The 19,805-nt window shown below is 33.0% G+C and overlaps 2 protein-coding genes across 2 annotated transcripts; one reads left to right on the plus strand and one right to left on the minus strand.

Annotated features, from left to right (window-relative positions):
• Positions 1-4,850: 4,850 nt before the first annotated feature.
• RpS18 (ribosomal protein S18) lies at positions 4,851-17,147 on the minus strand. The gene is made up of 5 exons (XM_067275621.1): positions 17,038-17,147; positions 9,280-9,378; positions 8,960-9,046; positions 7,821-8,014; positions 4,851-4,983 (listed from the first exon to the last, which is right to left on the minus strand). Exons 1-5 carry the CDS (start codon positions 17,038-17,040, stop codon positions 4,905-4,907), a joined length of 462 nt encoding a protein of 153 aa, XP_067131722.1. The 5' UTR covers positions 17,041-17,147; the 3' UTR covers positions 4,851-4,904.
• Positions 17,148-17,721: 574 nt separating this feature from the next.
• Pop5 (POP5 ribonuclease P/MRP subunit) lies at positions 17,722-18,198 on the plus strand. The gene has a single exon (XM_067275607.1). The coding sequence runs from the start codon at positions 17,722-17,724 to the stop codon at positions 18,196-18,198; it is 477 nt and encodes a 158-aa protein (XP_067131708.1).
• The last annotated feature ends 1,607 nt before the right edge of the window (positions 18,199-19,805 follow it).

The raw sequence follows: 19,805 nt of genomic DNA on the forward strand, positions 1-19,805 counted from the left end.
CCGCAATGGGGGGCCGGGTGTCGAAAGACCGAGGCCGATATATACGATCGAATAATCCACCCATAAAATTCCCGGGGCTTTTTCGAGCCATCCGAATTCGATCCCGGGTCCCCCAGAGCGGTAGGCTGCACCTTGACCACTCGACCATCCTGCCGTTTTTCCGTAACAAGATGTTACTTTTCTTAGCATCTTTCTTTTTATACACAGAACCATAGCTATACTATGAAGTGGCTATTTCCCACAGCTTTTTTGGCAATATATGCAACATACGTAATATTGTATATGCTTTCGCTTTCATCATGTAAACTTGGGTTATTGTTACGTTTTTACACTCAGATCGTAGCTAATAGGCCAAGAAAAGAGAAAAATACTAGTCACAATTTTTCAGCTTACTTAAGAGCATTTTGCAGACAAAACTGTGGGCTATTTTCAGGGGCGGACTGGCCATGTGGAAAATGTGGAAAATTCCACACGGGCCGTATACAATTTGGGCCGTTTTTCTAAATATGTACATAATATACCGTTTTGTTCGGTTTTATTTTTAAAAAAAATTCATTTATTTTTTTTCGTTAAGTAAGATAAATTTCAATTTTTAGGTGTAATATAGATATATGTGTAGGCCTTTATCGTTTTACCCGGCCCTACCAGAGGCCGAAGTTAAATTAGTCCAGCCGACCCGAGTCTAACACTACATTGGCCGACTCGGCCCAAACAAAGCATCCTAGGAGAAAAATAATCAAAACAGACAAAATTGGTCATTTGTTTACGTTGCTAGAAACTATTCACCACCCCTATGAATCTTTGGAAGCACGAGTTATTGGTTTTTCACCCTGCCACCGAAACGTTGATTGTAATCATAACAGATTTAATGGCCAATTATATCATTCCCTTTATTTTAGATAAGTAAAAATGTTATTCAATAATAATTTCTCTATATTCCAAACGATTTAATTAAAAATAATCTATTTTTTAGGTTCGGCTAACTAATTTTTAGTTTGCCATTCACCCACAATGGCGTTGATTGTAGATGGGCAACCTGCGGCGTCGAACATAATATTACAAAACAATATAACGCTATATAAAATAAAAATTTTAAATACTGACATCTAGTCGTTTGTAATCGCACTAGATACCAAGAGCCCGCTTCGTACATATATTCGACGCAACTAGAGTTGGTCCTTGGGTTGGTTAATTTTTGCGTCTTTAAGGGATGATAGAATTGTGTACAAATGCACATATACTTTCGTAGACTGTCCATACGCGCTCGACCCCTTTTCAAGACTAAGTGAAGTCCAAGGGAGTATACGTATGTACAGTACAGTACATTCGTAAACGATTCTATCATCCTTTAACTAAAGACGCAAAAATAAACCAACCCGAGGGCCAACCCTAATTGAAAAGACTATTTGGTATTTTAACCCGACTTCACTGGACACTTCGTATAGAGCTGTAAAGTGTTAATATTATCGCTCAACAAAGCAAACTTCTAAATAAAAAATTAATGTTCTAGACTTGTGCTTATTGCAATTTTTGTCAATGTTGTATTTTGAATATATTTAAATATAAATAGAAAAAGGTCATTTTTTTTATTTATGGGCTGGGCCAGTAATGATTTTTTCCACACAGAAATTTTAAGGCCAGTCCGCCCCTGGCTATTTTTGAAGGGTACTGAAATGCTAATTCCAAAATGTAACAGGTGTGTTAAACTACAAGACTATATTGATAAATGACATCATTGTTTTATACCTATAACATCTAAAACAGGCGAAAACATTGGCCCCTACCTCGTATATACATGGGCGTGCAGATAGGGTCAAACAGGGCATTTGCCCTTCGAGATTGAGTAAAAGTTTCATAAATAAAAATCGTAAAAGTGATTCAGATGTATACTCAACCCTCGATCATGGGGAGCTTTGACTATCATAAAAATTCCCAAAAAATTAAATAAAAGTGTATCAATGAATTGTCTCCGCGCTCTGTCCCCTGGAAAATTTTCCGTGGGCGCCCATGCATATAAAGTTGAACCTGTCTATATCAAACATGTTTATCTCGAAATATATTTTTCCTCTGCATTTTCAGCCTAAATTTAATCTATTGGGTTGAGTCATAAATAAGTTCCGTTAGCGAGTAAGTGTAAATGACTGTGGAATACTTGCCAGATGTTGTGTCGCTTCAACTGAGTTTTATTAGTGGCCATTAGCAAATAGTCTATAAATGTAAAGTTTAACACTGAAGTGTCAATAATGTAATAAAAAATTATTTTTGAATTCATTTAAAATGGAACATTTGAAAGTGCATGTACGCCATATCATGTTGTGGGAGTTTAAACTCGGCAATAACGCTACAGAAACAACAAAAAAGATTTGCAATGTCTACGGCAGTGGTGTAATTTCAGACAGAGCAGTTCGAAAGTGGTTTACAAAATTTCGTTCTGGTGATTTCTCCTTAAAAGATGAAGAAAGACCAGGCCGCTCCTCAGACTTTGACGACGACGTTTTAAAGGTCCTGATTGAGCAGAATCCACGGCAAACGACGAGGGAGTTAGCAGAGAAACTGCACACATCCCAATCAACCATCAATCGTCACCTCCAAAAACTAGGAAAAGTAAGCCAGCTGGGAGTTTGGGTTCCACATAACCTCAGTGAACAGAATAAAGCAGACAGAAGGTTAATAGCTGCTACCTTGCTTTCTTGGCAAAAAAGGAATCTTTTTTGGCTAAAATTGTTACGGGAGATGAAAAGTGGATCACATACGAAAATGTTATTCGAAAAAGACAATGGGTTGACAAAAATTATCGGCCACAACCAGACCCTAAACCCAGTGTGCATGGAAGGAAAATTTTGTTATGTGTATGGTGGGATTGTCGAGGAATTATCCATTTTGAGTTGTTGCCACGCAATGAAACTGTTACTGCAAATGTATACATACAACAGTTAGAGCAACTTCGGCTAAAACTTTATGAAAAGCGTCCTGCACTTGTTAACAGAAAAAAGATCACCATATTGCATGACAATGCAAGGCCACACACAGCGAAGATTACACAAGAAAAAATTTTGGAGTTTGGCTGGTCTGTTTTGCCTCATCCACCATATTCACCGGACCTGGCACCAACAGATTTCCATCTTTTTCGGGCACTGCAGAATGCTTTACAAGGGCAATGCTTCCAAAATGATGACCAAGTCCAGGAGTTCATCCAGGAGTTTTTTTTATTCAAAACCACCAGAATTTTATGCAAGGGGAATTGACAAGTTGCCCGAAAAATGGCAAGAAGTCATTAATAATGATGGTGAATATGTGTTAGATTAAAGTCTATTTTTGTACATTTTATTGGCAAATAAATTTCAGTTTAGAAAACGGAACTTATTTATGACTCAATCTAATATTTTCCACGTATTATCTCAAATAATTTTGATAGAGACAGTCTCCCAAAATTTCTATATCTCAAGTTCATTTATTTCACATACGAAAGGGAATGCCACAAGACAATTGATATCCCTTCGATAAATAACACCTGTAACAAAGGATTAAAATGCAAATAACAACAAAAATGTAGAAACATCTATCTCGAATTTTTTCTCGTTTCCGTGGGATTCAAGACAGACAGGTTCAACTCTATACATAATTGACTTTTTATTTTAAAAAATTATGCGCTATTTTGGAGAAAATAAATAAGTAAACAAAATTTGTACAATGGATTTGCAAATGACATAAATTTAACAACGGGCTCGTGCGAGTGTACTTTGAAGCTCACCACTGGTTATGCTGCTTTTGATTATAACAGTTCCATGTTTACATTTTGAATTACAGTAGTGTGTAAATTCATCTGTAACTAAATTTTCATGGGTTCTGAGCAAGATCCGAAAATTACATTTTTTAATTCTAGGTTAATTTTATTTTGTTGCCTGCATCTCAATTCTGCAATGTGACACCCTACGCTTTCACCAATTATTCGTTCGTCACAAATCTACAAATTTTACTTCTGTAGCTTGCACCAATAAATTCCTACTGTCGTCCATCGTCTTTTCTTAATCTCGAGAAAGCAGTTGGATGAAAGACGAGACTGGATATGGAAACCTTACGGGCAGAAAACCCCAGTTAACTATTTACGAACTTCCCACGAAAACTGGAAGTCACATTATTTAAATTCAAAACTTTCCCCAAAAGGTGTTAGATGACCGGTACGACTCTATTGTTAAAGGGAAAGTATGATATGTAGGGACAAGCCACTACTAATTTGAGGTGGAAAGCATATTTTAAATAGATTAACTGCAGCCCAACATTCTGAAGGAACATCAACAATGTAAGTGTTCTATGCTTTCAGGTCACTTCATTGTATAGATCACAGTGAAGTGAACTTACCAGCAAATAAATTTTGATATTGATGCAAACTTACTATATTCAAAACAAGTTCTAGTATGTAATTAAGTAATTTTATATCTTGAAACCAAAGAAAATTCGAAACACTTTCCCTTTATATTATTTAAAAATTTCTCTAGTAATTTAACTATTGATAATAGCATGCATTCATTCTATTCATTGTTTAATGTAAATATTGGTAATTGACATTTTTTCCAGGTCAAGATACTTTCATTAATTAAAAGATAAATGAAGGATTTCAATACATTAATAAATGAACACATTCACTACATTAGAAACTACTGATTTAAGTCAAATCCTGTGTTGACACGAAAAGTAATAAAATGGTACCTAATTATGATTAATAATTATATTATACTAATTATATAACGTCTTTTTAAAATTGAAATGTATTAAAATGGTATAAATCTTTGTTTCATGCCATAACTGACTATAACAACAAGATATATTGATAAAAATAAAGATACCATAAGTATAGAATTCAATCACTTTTTTTATTTTTTGTTACAATGAACCGTGTATCGACATTAATTCTTCTTCTTAGATACACCGACTGTTCTTCCTCTTCTTCCAGTTGTTTTGGTATGTTGACCTCTGACTCGAAGACTGTAAAGATCATTGATTTTTTAAGTATTTTTAAACAGGATAAGATATGTATATAAAGGTTACAATTAATGGCAATTCTGGTTTTCAGACAGCAATTTACCATAATTTCAAAGTAGGACTACATTGTTCCATCCTTTAGAAATTATATCAATCCACACAAATGCTTGCCTTGTCAAACCATTTCTAATTCATCAATTGTCATAGATGTATTTTGGGATCCTTCTTCCTATCTCAGTATGGCACATTTTACATTCAATGCCATACTAAGGGAGAGAATGATCCCAAAATGCATCTGACAACTGATGAAAAACAGTTTGACAAGGCAAGCATGTATGTAGATTGAAGTTCATTCTTACAGAAATAAATTATGATTTTATTGATTGACATTAAAAAACCTAACATAACCCAAGCCCGAAAAAACAATTGGATAACTAAGATTAATTAATTATAGTTTTAATAATTAATAGTAATTCATCTAGTACTCTTTTCCTGTTGTTTTTTGCAATATTGTCTCTAACAGCAACTAGCACAGTGAAAAAATGTCTCAATGAAAAACACAGTAATGCAAGAAATAACAATTAAAATGATGTTTAAAGCACTGATGAAATCAGCAATGATTATACATTATCAACTATGTCTTAATAATGCAAAAAAAAAGAAAGCCTAAAAATGCCTGAGAATAATATAAGTCACATACAAATTTGGTTAATGTTACCCTAGGTATCGAAGATGGCAGCGCTTCCGGTAATCTTGAATCAGATTTCCAAGTGACGTTGTTGATAGAGGGAGCTGTGATATATTACATTGTAATATGAAAATTTATAAGAACAAAGTAACTAGTGAAGTGATATCGTTGATATAACGTATTAATTGTGTTAAAGATTTATTGGATTAAGTTAATATTAATTTAAAATATTGTAATTCTAATTTAATTATTTGATAACTATAACATTAATTTAGTAGGATTTTGCAGATATTAATTTGTTTAAAATGAATGATATTGATATTAATTCTGAAGAATTTTGGGCCAGATGCACCTCCCATAATTTTTATCAACTACTAGAATCTGAGCATTTGGAAATAGGTTTGGATCCCAGAATTGACAAAGCCTTTAAATTCGCAGTACGTTTAGGATTACAGCATACTGATGATGTATGCAAGAAATGTTCAAAGGCTTGCAAATTAGTATATCGAAATGATAGAAACTCATGTGTGATGTGATATCAAAAATGCTGGAATAATAGTTCAGCCTTTGCTGAAACGTGGTAAATGTGGTAAAACTTCTTCGACTAAAATATTGTCATTTATATGGCATTATCTGGGACTGGAATGCTCTTCAACTACCTCAGCTATTGCTGCAGGTACAGTAAAGAGTCGTTTATCCGAACGCTTTCCAGTCGGACTGTGTCGTGCTGAATCGAACTTTTTTGATACTAGATTTACTTCTAAAGTATAATTTTTATGTTTTTATATTTTTCAATATATTTATTTTGTTTGTACAAAATAAAGAAATAATTTTTAACGATACAATAGCCTCGATTATTATTATAAAAATTTTCGTTAGACTTAAAATCGACAAAAATTCAACACAAAGCGACACGCAATGGAGAAAAATTTCAACATCGGACAGATTAATATATTTTTTGTACATAATCGGTTATCCGAACAACCCCAGTCCCAACTGATTCGGATAAACGACCCTCTACTGTATTTCTAACAAGGCTGCAGACTGGTCTAACCACATATGTTTTGTGATGCTAGTTGCTTTGCATAATACGACATCATTTAAAATTGGAAGTCCGAATAAAACCGTAGAAATAGACGAAACAGTAATATGTAAACGTAAATACGAAAAAGCCCATAAACTAAAAAGTACAAAATGGGTAGTAGGCGGAATATGTAGAAAGTTGTTTTATATGTCAAGTAAACGATAGATCTGAAATAACTCTTAATTGGATTATTTATAAATTTGTAAATTCTAGCAGTGTAATGTTGACTGATGAATGGAAAGGTTACAACCACATAGACGACTTGGAAGGAGTAGAAACTGAACACAGGACAGTTAATCATTCCGAAAATTTTGTGAACCCGAAAACAGGCACTCATACTCAAAATATCGAAAAATTATGGGGATATTTGAAAAACAAAAAAAATTTGCCTAAGCATTACACAGAAGATCTATCAGACTCGTACATGTATTCTTTTATGTATAAAAAAATACCCGAATTGGCCATCAAAAAAACCTGGTGAAAGGTTTTACATTTTTGTGAAACATTTAAGTAAGATATTTCCTGGTTCTAGAAGAGTATCTTTATGGAAGGAACCTGAGTCTGTGCCCGCTGCTCCAGTAACTAAAAATAATAAGAAAGAAAAAAAGGTAACAGGAAAAAAAGAACGTCAATTTGTAATCTGGAGTTTCCTCCGGTAGAAACCAAACGTCGGAAACGAAAAACCGATGCACAATAATGTAAGTAAAATTATTGTTTCATATTATTTACTTTTTTAATAATCTAAATTATAAAATCGATATTTTGTAACTAATACATCGCAGTCACTATTTTCGATAATTACACATTCATAAATGGCGACCTGAAGCTCCGCCATCTTCAATACCTAGGGTAACGTTAACCACAAATTCTGATCCCAATAAATAAATTTACAACATTCAAATTATATACTTTGGAAAATGGTAATTTTTAGAATTGATAACTATCCATAAATACAAGTAGATTCTACTATATAAGTAATTTTTTATTAGTTATTTAAATTAAAAACTAAAAAGTTATTGCACATTAGACGAATAACTGCTATATTTTGAATTGTTATAACTCTCTTACCCCCAGTAATGACGGAGACCACGGTGAGCTCTAATCTTCTTTAATCTTTCAAGATCTTCACGTAATTTAATTTCCAAAATGTTAGATGTAACTTGGCTGTACTTTCCGTCCTTCACATCTTTCTGTCTGTTCAAAAACCAGTCTGGAATTTTGTACTGACGAGGATTTGACATGATTGTTACCAATTTTTCTACCTAGAATAATTTTATCAATTGTAAAATTCGTGAAATCAATCACATAAAAATTCAGTAAAACTAAATACATTAAAAGTACATTTTTACATCATATCTGAGACAAAGAGTTTTTAATGTTTCAGATGTACAAAATCTGTATGAAATTAAAAAGCTAACAGGTTAAACACTAATACAATATATAAGGTCAATATATTGTAAAAGTTTTGCTACTGTAGTTGAATATCAAACCATAACAACCAGAGCACTTATCCAGCAAAGAATTGGTTCTGACAAAATTTTTTTGATTTAATTTACAAGTCTCCCTCACGTCAACATAAAACCTTGTTTTAAAAGGGAATGCATCTTTGTTCTATAACACTTTTGGAATTTTAAATAATGGAAACTAGATTTAATTCTATGACGTCGGCTTCTATGCACAAAAATACTTTCGCATGCATATCTATGAATGTGGAACAAGTAGAGAAACCTTTATTAGAAAAGCAGATTTGACACAATTCCAACACTTTCCCTTGTTATGTATACAAAACAGCCAGGGAAGTAAACTTGTTGAAATTGAACAAGCACATATATTAGTTAAGAGTTAACATTCTGTTCTTGCATGAGAAATATAAACTTATATACAAGTATTTTGCATATGTTCAGGCTTGTACGTAAGTTTAACCAACTACACCATCCAGGAACTGCATGAGCCAAAACAATAATCTAATATACTTAATTAGGTTTTAATTAAATAATGAATTAATTTCACTCTCTAACTGTTGATTCGAAAAACAATTTTAAGTGATAAACTCATTCTTAAAATAACCTCTGGTGGCCAGCAGAAGAATGACTTACAGATAAAAATGAAAGGTTCACAGTCAAAATGATATAATGACGTTCTTTACAATACCTCTTTTCATAATAATTTTTTAAAATAATTATATTAGATGAATTGTTTATTCTTACCTCCTCCTCTGTCAATTCACCAGCTCTCTTGTTCAGATCAACGTCGGCTTTTTTACAGACCAAATTGGAGAATCTACGCCCAACTCCCTAGTGAGATAAAAAAAAAAATGAATATCTTGGTATTTAATTTTCACGTAGAGAAAATATTCTTTATTATATATTTTGTCTACTAAGACTTAGCCTATTAATAAGACTTATTGGTGTTTGGCTTTAGCAATCGAGGAAAACCTTATTCAGAGAAAACGATCTTTGTATTATAGACAAAATATATAACAAATAGAAAATAAGGACAGAGGAATATTAATTAAAATATTCTTTACCTTGATTGCAGTTAGTGCAAACATAACTTTTCTTCGTCCATCAATATTTGTATTCATCACACGCAAAATGTGCTGAAACTTGTCTGGAATGACCAGTGACTAGAAATATTTAATTGTATTTTTATTAAACTGATTTTATATTGTTACATATACCATTAGAAAATTTAAATAATTCTTAATAAATGTCATCACAATAGAAAAATTTTTCAATTAAGTATCTGACAATACAATTAAAATATTAATACTACAAAAATTTATTTTTTAAAAATAAATATTAAATATTATTTTTCACATTTTAGTCCCGTATTTTCTGAATTTTTCAAAATATTTATTGTCTCAGAGAAAATTCATCGACTGCAATATTGGAAAATTTTGAGTAGAATATACTGTACTGCAAATCAATGGACTGGACATTTGAAAAAACAAAATCATGCCACGTATGTCAAATTTAAAGTCCCGTTTAAAATTATTAATGAACAAAGTACTTAAAACAGTTACAAAGACAGTCAACTTTATTTGATCAAGAGCACTTAACCATCTCCAATTTACTCCGTTCCTTAAAGATTTAGAATCCGAATTCAAAGATCTTCCTTATTACACAGAAGTTTGTTGGCTGTCCTGAACAGCTTGTATCTGCTTTTGGAGGAAGTAATATTATTTCTTGAAATAAAAGATGAAAACAATGAAAATATATTGGTTATAAAAGATCAATTATGGGTAAAAGACCTAGCATTTTTAACAGATTACAGACCATCTGAATAATCTTAATATTACACTGCAAGGCAAAGATCAATTAATAAACAATGAATGTATACAATGCAATTGCAAGTTTTGTAAAAAAACAGATTTTCATTTTCACAATCTGTTGATAAAATTGAAGAAATCAAAATAGGATTTGATAAATGTTTTGATGATTTCAAAGAGTTAAAAGAATTTTTTTTTCTTTTTTCATTGGACCTTTTTCCTTTGATGTTGAAAAAACTCCGACTTTTGATACAATCGGAATTAGCTGATTTCTAGAATGATTTGGTTTTAATTAAAAGACAAATATTGAGAAGTAGGAACTCTCAAAATATATTCCTATTTAGGTGAAAAATACCCGAAAATTAAAAAGTTTGCTGCACAAATTTTATGCTTTTTTGGAAGTACAGTAAGACCCCGCTTAACAAGGGGTCTTACTGTAAGATGACAAAGTGCTAAACGAAACAGGGAAATAGGGAAAGGGAAACACACGACCAAAAATAAACAAATTTTACTTCAATTTTAAGTTATTATTATATTAATTTTCATAATAATATATGTTAAATAACACAGAAACATATGCACACAGAAATATAAAGTTCATTTCTTGTGACAAAGGTCCTGACTTTTCTGAAATTCTTGTTTTTTTTTTTTTTTTTTTTGCAATAAAGTTGTGTAGTTTCCTTTGTCACTTTTTTCTTTCCTTAAATCAAATGTCAGTAGCAGATTGCATCCAAAACACCTCGTCTTGCTTTTGCACTCCTTTCAAAATCTGGATCATTCGCTACAATTTGATCAATGATTTTGGTCATTGTTACCAAACTTTTACTAAGGAAATCTGTAGAGAAAGTCTATGGGTTCTTCATTTTCAGAATCTCTATTTTCCAGTTCTACGTGAATTCCTTGTTCTGTTAGTTCTTAAAGGTCGTCTTTGGTAAGGCTCTCGCCAGAAACCTGTAGTAATTTCTCAATATCCTGAACGTCTACATCTCCTAGTCCTGCTGTATCGATTAGATTGACAATTTGGTCAACCTAATATACAGCGATAGGCTCTTCTCGCTGAGAATTCTTGGATACCCTCAGCCATAACTTCTTCCACACTTCGTTTGTGCATTTATCAGTTAATTCTTGCCAAGCGAAGTCGATATTGCGTACGGCATCCATAATGTTATATTTTTTCCGAAACTGCACAAAACAAACAGATTTAAGGAAAGTACAGTGTTATGACAAATTGCCCCCCTTTCCTGATTGGTCCATGTTCATAAATAATCATATTATAATACAAATTAATAAAATGCCACGATAATTTAAATCAGTGTAAATTTTGAGCTTTTTTAAGGCCTCGAGCAAACCACGTTATATCGGATCAGTGTTAAGCAGGGTGTTACTGTATGTACTTACGTGAGCAAATTATTTTCATACATGAAATTAAATAAAACTGCTTATGGATCAAGATTAACTGATATACATCTATCTGCCATAATGACGGTTGTTTGTTCTCAGTCTTTGAATCCAGATATTGGAAAACTAGTAGGAAGAAAGCACTGGCAAGTTTAGGTAAAAGCAATTAATTTTAGTTTTATAAATATGTACATTAACTAAAATTAATGTTTAAATAAAAGCAATACTATAGCAATTATATATTGGTGAGTTCAATTCACCGAACTACATAATGTGTGTTGCATTCAATGGCCCATTGTTTAGATGAGTTTGACATGACTCAATTCAAGCTCTGAATGAGATTGGGATGTGTTCTACAGCTCTGATAAGGTCCCAATCATTTCATTCAGAGCTTGAATTGAGCTGTGCTAGCAACCATGGAAAATCACACGACAAAGTCACATGAAACAACCTTATATGTTGAAAGCAAAGTCACAGACCCTCATCTTTTTATTACATTTTTGGATTCCTAACTGCAATTAATGGAAAATGGAAAAATTTACTCAAAATTAATCAAACAGATTTTGAGAATAAACACAATTCTATAAGCCGCATGGAACCAATTTTGCTAATGCTCTGCCTGCAAATTCTGCCGTTAATGTTGAAAAATTAACATTTTACTCTGCATATCCAATTTTAAAACAGATGATTCTGGTCTAACAGCACAGAAAGCCATGGAATAACACTAAGCCTAATGTAAATTGTACATGGTCTAAGCTGAAAAATAATGAGTAATATGAATGTTTTGGTGAGGAACAAATATGACAAAAAAAAACATACAATCATCATCATTTAGGATTTGTGGTCATTGTTGTCAGTAGTATTAATGCAGCCTAATTTGTGAGAGATTGTATTGTTTAACTCTCAATGAATAGATAAATCTTCAATCTTAGCTTTACTGTACTTTAATAAATAAGCAATATAAATAGTCATATCTGGGAAATTGATGCTGGGATATGCTACAACTTGAAACTGCCAGTTTTATGTTAACAAGTTTATTTACTTTGTACTAGTCTTTTCAAATTGTAAGCATGTTGCATTTGTCTACATATCATGAGATGAATTTGATATTGTTACTTTAATAAAAGAATCCTCCACCCATCTTAGAACTAGCTCTGTAATGTCACTGAAGAGATGATTTCATTGGGATGCCCTTATTTGAAGGTAAAATCTGTCCTCCCAAATGAAATAAAAATTGTTTAGAATGTGGTCTATCAGTTGTAGCAACCTTAAATTAGTATGAGGGAATATTGTATTTACTACATCTATGCTGCTTCTTGAGAGTTATTGCTGTTTTAATCAATAGAAATAGGCTTTCATAATCCAGGATGGTGAGAATCATTAGGCAAGTTTCCTAGTAAAGCTACTTTTTTAAGCTGCTGGAGAGCACTTTCACAGGAAACACTTCTATACCTCAGCTACTCAGCATTGTTGTTTGGCTCTTTGTATACATTGTTTATACAAATAAAAATGTTTTACAATATTAAATTCACAGAAGCAATCACAAAACCTTTGCGTCTTCTTTTAACGTCCTTTTCACACTCGGGAAATAACTGTCTTTACGGCGGAGTCGACCTTCTTTTGTAGGCTTCTTGCTCTTCCGCCTCAATATGTAAAACACAGTTAAAAATATCCCCAAGGCTTTTGGCACAATCATTAAATTTAATTAAAGAAGACGCAAAAGTTTTGTGATTGCTTCTGTGAATTTAATATTGTAAAGTATGAATTTTGTCCTGGCATGTTTTAATTATAATTATAATTTTTGTAAATTAAATTTAATGATTGTGCCAAAAGCCTTGGGGATATTTTTAACCGTGTTTTACATATTGAGGCGGAAGAGCAGCCTACAAAAGAAGGCCGACTCCGCCGTAAAGACAGTTATTTCCCGAGGGTGAAAAGGACGTTAAAAGAAGACGCAAATGTTTTGTGATTGCTTCTGTGAATTTAATATTGTAAAGTATGAATTTTGTCCTGGCATGTTTTAATTATAATTATAATTTTTGTAAAATAAAAATGTTTAGTCAGAAATGACACAGAATTGTCACAGAGACTATAAAATATCGGAGGCAACCAATCGAGAAAATGCAATTACCTAATGATAAACAACAATAGAACATGCATTCGCCATTACTAATAAATCTGAAGATATTTGTCTGAATTAAAGTTTATGTGAAAAACTGCATTTCAAATTTTTCCGATAACCAGTTTAAAGTAGATTTTTGTATGTCAATTTTCATTCGAGGTACAGTACGTAATATAAGTATAATTTATGGTGGCAGCCATCTTAATTTCTGTCTTTAGCACTAATAAACCTCACTGTACTAGAACTACAGAGACTAAGTTACATAAACTGTTATTATAAAGGAGAGTTTATGTTTGTTATGGCTTGTATTTTTTTGTAAAAAATACAGCTTTTGTAGAGATTACTCTTGGTGGAATTTCAAGACTGAGTATATATCTGAACTGAGGAGACCGAAATGAGTTCAACGGTACCCTACTTTTGGACTGGATATTAAAAATAACAGTTATCATAGTTACGATTTCTTGCCTTTCACAATGCATTCTACGCCATTTTAGAGTTTTCCATAGTAATGTATTTAATCCAACTGTGCGTGAACTTGCAGCCTTGAATATTGATTAAGCTGAAATAAAAGGTTTTTTATTAGCTTAACTAGGGCGGTCACCTCCCAGAGGGGTAGGTTAGGTTTTTTGGACAAGCTGTGAAAGTGATGCGTAGTACTAGCTGACTGTGAGTGGTAGCGAGCGTGTCGGCAGTCGAGGGGCCTTAGGCCCTGAGGTCAAGGAGTGCAGGGGTGTGCGAAAAGAACTTACTCCAAATGCAGACGATCAGTGTTCCATTTTCTTGGCCTTTTATGTGAGCAGTTTTCTTTAGAATATATGGCCAGCTTGCCGGACTGCTGTTAAACACGCGACAGGCTTAGCGAAGAGAGTGACGCGACTCCCGATCGCGATGTAAGTTGTTAAAGTTTGATTATCAATGAACATGATGATAACGAAATACTTTTTTAACATGTTCACGGCATTACGAGGCACATGTGACTTGTATGGACATGTTTAGTTAGGGTGACAGACATAACTGCTTGTTTTTTCCATGAGTGGCGCATATGTTTTGATAACATTATTCTACAAACATCATACTTGATATATTGATATTATTTTATTATGTGCAATAAAATATATTAATTTAATAGTACAAAGCACAGGTGACTCGTGCCGCCCCGTATTAAAATAGACTATGAGTCACCCATGACTTGTAATGCCCAGCAGCTGCCTAAACATTTATCTACCGACGCCGTAAATGTGTTAATAGAGACAGTATGTATAAAGAATCAGAAAGCACCACCTAGTGAAAAACTCTAAAATGGTGTAGAATGCATTGTGAAAGGCAAAAAATCGTAAATACTATAACTTTGTTATTTTTCGTCTCCGGTCCAAAAGTAGGGTACCATTGAACTCGTCTCGGTCCCCTCAGTTCAGATATATACTCAAAGTCCTGAAATTCCATAGGGAGTAATCTATACAACATCCAAAAATACAAGCCAGTATCAACATAATATCAGTAAATGGTGGTGTTAACAGTAGCAAAGTAAACAAACATACCATTGAGCCTGTTACCAGTGTGCTGTGCATCTTCTATTAGACAGACCGTTACGAACGTTTTCAAACTCTCGGGTTCTTCAGGTAACTGATAACTGGTGTTCCAATTGAATTTAATTTGATTGCATTTGTTCAGGAGTTATTAGTTACCTGAAGAAGAACTTGAGAGTTTGAAAACGTTCATAATGGTCTGTTTATTAGAAGACACACACTGGTAACACATTCAGTGGTATGTTTGTTTACTTTACTCTAGTGTAATTCGCGATTTTCATGAACTATAGAGAGCGCTGAACTTTTACAAAATGGCTACTTTATCTGGGTCGCTTGTAACTAGTAATGTAAAATTAATCATATATTACTGCCCGATATAATGATATATGCTGCTTGTAGCTGTTTATCGAGAAATTTTATAGTAGCAGAACAATTATTGCTAGCAGGATACGTCATTACGTGGTATCGAAGCAAGTGAGCGAGATCGTTCTATACATATTTGTGCCCTTTGTGTTAAAAACATCAGCTTTGACATTGTCCTATCAGGGCTAGATTTACAAGTAAAAAGCTATGTAAATTGTTACTTAGCCTTCAACTTTTAAGAAGCCTCAAACATTTGTACAAAAAGAAAAGAAAAAGTCTTTTTTTTAAAAAAAATGATAAAACCAATTTTAAAAAAGATTTTTAAAGGAATGTGTATAAAAATTTAATTAAATTCAGTTATAAAACAGAAGACTAGTGAAACCTCACATCTTTTTCTTCCAATAACCGTATTGAATCAGAGAGGTGGTCTAATTTAATTCTTTTCTTTTTATGAATGACTTCTAAAATTGTGAAGGGCTGGTAAGGGACTTACATTCAGCTTAGAGCTTTGAAATGCTTAAATCCGACCCTGTGTCCCACACAAAATAACTGGCATTTTAAGTTTAAGAAAATATCTTTTAAAATTGGCAGCATAACTTGTTCATGTAAAGTTGGACAATCGAGAAACTGCCAATTCTTAAGTCTAATTCACTCTTTCACAATTCTAAGAAGCTCATAAATATAACCGACCGATTTCCGAATAATCATCTGTTTTTCATGTGGAAATAGATGAAAACTTATATTAGGCTCCCGTAAATCTTTGAAATTGCAATTTGGAACGCAACAGAAAGCTTTGCTTTTTCTATTGTTATTCGTCTTTACTGCTGATAATACACAAGAAATTAATCAAACAACCCAGATAGAATAGTTTTGTTTTTAAAAACCAGAGGGCGAGCATCCGGTGAAAAATGCAAATATCACTGTTGTTTGATTAAGGAGCAAAGTATCCTCAACGGTGTGCAAGTCCATTGCTGTTCAGTTAAACAAAATGGTAATGCTCACAATTCTTGTATCATGGCCCAATGGCAAAATCCTTCAGTTTAGAATTAACAAAAGCATGGTGTTTTGATTACAAAATGGTAATGTTTCATTCAGTATCAACTTAGTAATCATAATATAGTAGTGTAATTAAATGTTTGAATAGACCATCAGATTACAATTTAGTATCATCATCAGCAGATCTTACTAATGTAAAATTGTTAAAAAACGGATACTTACACCATTTATTAATAGTATACAATAATTAAAACAACAATAGTATTGGTTTTTTAACAAATCCAAAAAGATAATAAATACAACATGAAACAGTATACTTTACACAACTATCTTTCGCATTTACAATTTTGAAAATGAGGTGTGGTACTGTACATTATATAAATAAATTAAATTCTCTCAGATATAAAAATTACACTCGGTGGACCTCTTGATAGCACAATTTACCTCGAATTAGCATTCATATTGGAAAAAAATTTGGTCTTAAAACTCTACAATATATACGACATAACAAAATATATTAAATCGCTTAACGAATTTTATATAATTAACATCGATTTAACGCTGAATAAAGTAAGATTGAAACGATATAAAATACATAAAGCAACTCACCATTTTGGATTTCTATAACACGTTCAACAATCCAACTTCGTTAATGGATGCCAAGAACAGAACAGTGTTGCCAGAGAAAACTTGCTTATATCCGTTGCAAGTTGCCAACCGAAATTTTCAAATGGAATAAAAAAGGCACCGAAAACATCATTTATTTACGGAATCACAGGACGAAACAAGAAAAAAAAATAATAGTACGTTAATGCACGATAGACGGATGGCTGAACGGTTAAGGTAGCAGCCTACCGCTCTGCGTCATCAGGGATCGAATCCTATCCGGTTAAAAAAAATCACAGAATTTGTTCGGGAAGTGATCCGTTTTAGATATGTCGGACTCTGTCCCTCATTTCCATCATGAGCCTGTCAGAAATTCTAATAGGCTTGCTAAAACAATAAAAAAAGTTTTAATATCTACGGGGCGGAACGAGTTTAAAAAAAAAAAAAAAGTATATTACTGCTTCAAGTATCAAGTACGAAATTTAATTCAAACAGAACATTAACATTAAAAAAAATTATGTTTTTATACAGTTATATCACACACATTTATTAATTAAAATTACCGGCCGCGCTCTGTTTTAATGTTGGCGGTTTTTTGGCGAAGTCAATAGTAATAATCTAACAATTCTGGCAACACTTAAACCGAGAGAATCGATAAAAACACGTGGAGTAAGGCATGACGTGAAGATGGTTCGTATCAAAAATCGTTATTTTGTAACAGAAATATCAACTTTAGATAAAATTTCTGAGACAACTTGTCTCCCTATAAATGGGAGAAATATTTTGGAAGCCGTTAAAGAGTCTCTTCAAAGGTTTCATGGAGATTATGGACTCGGAAGTTGTATTTACGGAATGACTATCAAAATGTTTAATCCTCTAACGAGGCTTTTCATATTGAGAGTGCATAGAGGGTGTCATCCTTTCGTAGCTTCCACTTTACCTTTCGTGAATAAAATAAATGGATTAAAAGTAAAGTTGACAGTTTTACATTTTGCAGGAACTATCAGATCGTGTTTGAAATTCATCGTTGTGTACGATATAAAGAAGTTGGACGAACTTATAAAATTATGTAACGACCAAGATTTAATGGAAAAAGCGAAGGTAATTATGAAAGAATGTCAGAAACAGTTGACTGGAGACGAAGATTTACAAGAAGAAACGTGATTGTTTTGTCTAGAAACACAAATGTTTTTCTTGTTAATTCATTTAATAATCGCCTATATGTAAAAATATCACAGTACTATTTGTAAAATAAAAATACTTTGTTAAAATACAAAATAGTTTACGCATACTGAACGTATACAGTATATAACGTATATACATGCACACAATAACAACAAAAAGCTAACCTTAAGTAAGAGAATAAAAGCTTTTATTCTTGGGCGCTCATGGTGTAGTGGTAACGTTCTTGTAAAGCTAACCATTATGTCGTGGGTTCGAGTGTCTAAAAGAAATTCTATGATGTACCCGCCGTTTGATTTCCTACAAATACAGGGGGAAAATATCGTAACCTGAGAATTTCTTTTTCTTTCTCCCCTTCGTTAATTTTTAATACGTCGTATCTAGAAAGGAATCGGATTTTATAACAATTAATAATATAAAACAATTTTTATGATAAAATCTCGTAACAGATGGCGCCACACCAGGTTATTTATTAATAGTATGACTAACAATATGAAACATTTTTACGTTCTGTATAAATGTCTGTACTTGCGTATAATTTCTCGAAACGCTTCTGGCATATTTTAAACTAAGATTTCTTGTGTTTTGTTCGTTTTTCGCTCCTATTTTCCATTATTTTTGACTCCTAAGCCGCTTAGTCACATCGAAGAGCACGGACATTGTCACTTTAATACCTCTGTATATCAAAAACTTTTTTTTTTTGCATTTAAATAGACCTTTTATCTCGAAAATGAAGTCAAGGATTCCCATTTTTTATTGCATATTCTATACAGCAGGGGTGGCCAACTTTTGTGCACATAAGATCTACTTTTTATCGTAAAAATGTGTCGCGATCGACTTGTTGTCATAGGCATAGTCTAAGTGGGGAGGGGAAAGTATGAAATACATACTATGTTTATACACTGTTTCAGTACGAAGTGCACTCACTGCTTATGAGTCGAGTCATAACTGCATGCATACAGTTGCGTTCGGTTACAAATATAATACATTAAGTCAAGACATCGCTAGCGATCGACCAAAATTGGCTTGGCGATCGACCGGTCGATCGTGATCGACTTGTTGGCCACCCCTGCTATACAGTATATAAAGGAATAAGCATTCACTTTTATTTAAGATAAAAGACAAACTTTGAGGATATACCTGTTTGCACCGCATGCCTTCATATAGTCAGATACTCACAGAGGGGGGCATAAGGAGCAAATTGCCAGAGAGATTCCTGTATAAGTCGCTAAATAAACACCAGCATTTAGTTCGAAAAAATATTTACGAACTAAATTTAAATTTTATATAAATTTAATTTGCTGTATGGCTCCCCGTTAACTCTGGATTGCCCCGATAGTAGTTAAATACTGTGTTTAAAATAAAGAAGACTCGCTGAGGTTGCTGGAGCAATGGTAACGTTCTAGGCTGCTTGTGTCATAGGTTGGGGGTTCGAATCCCACTTAACAGAAATTCTGTGATGTCGATTACTCCCAGTTAATTATCCTACAGATTCCTGGGGAGAACTTAGTCTGAGAATTTCTTTTTCTTCTCCTTCCGATAATACTCTTCCCCTTCGTTTTAAAGAAAAACTTGAGAGCGAACTCTCT

Source organism: Centruroides vittatus, unplaced genomic scaffold (assembly GCF_030686945.1).
Source record: "Centruroides vittatus isolate TY-2023 unplaced genomic scaffold, ASM3068694v2 contig_630, whole genome shotgun sequence".
NCBI classification, from domain to species: domain Eukaryota; kingdom Metazoa; phylum Arthropoda; class Arachnida; order Scorpiones; family Buthidae; genus Centruroides; species Centruroides vittatus.

Coding starts and splice junctions, on each gene's coding strand:
- RpS18 (XM_067275621.1), bottom strand. Junction 8,015..8,959: donor GTGAATTGACAGAGGAGGAG/GTAAGAATAAAC, acceptor AAATTATTCTAG/GTAGAAAAATTGGTAACAAT. Junction 4,984..7,820: donor GGTCTCCGTCATTACTGGGG/GTAAGAGAGTTA, acceptor TGATCTTTACAG/TCTTCGAGTCAGAGGTCAAC.
- Pop5 (XM_067275607.1), top strand. CDS start 17,722: ATGGTTCGTATCAAAAATCGTTATTTTGTAACAGAAATATCAACTTTA.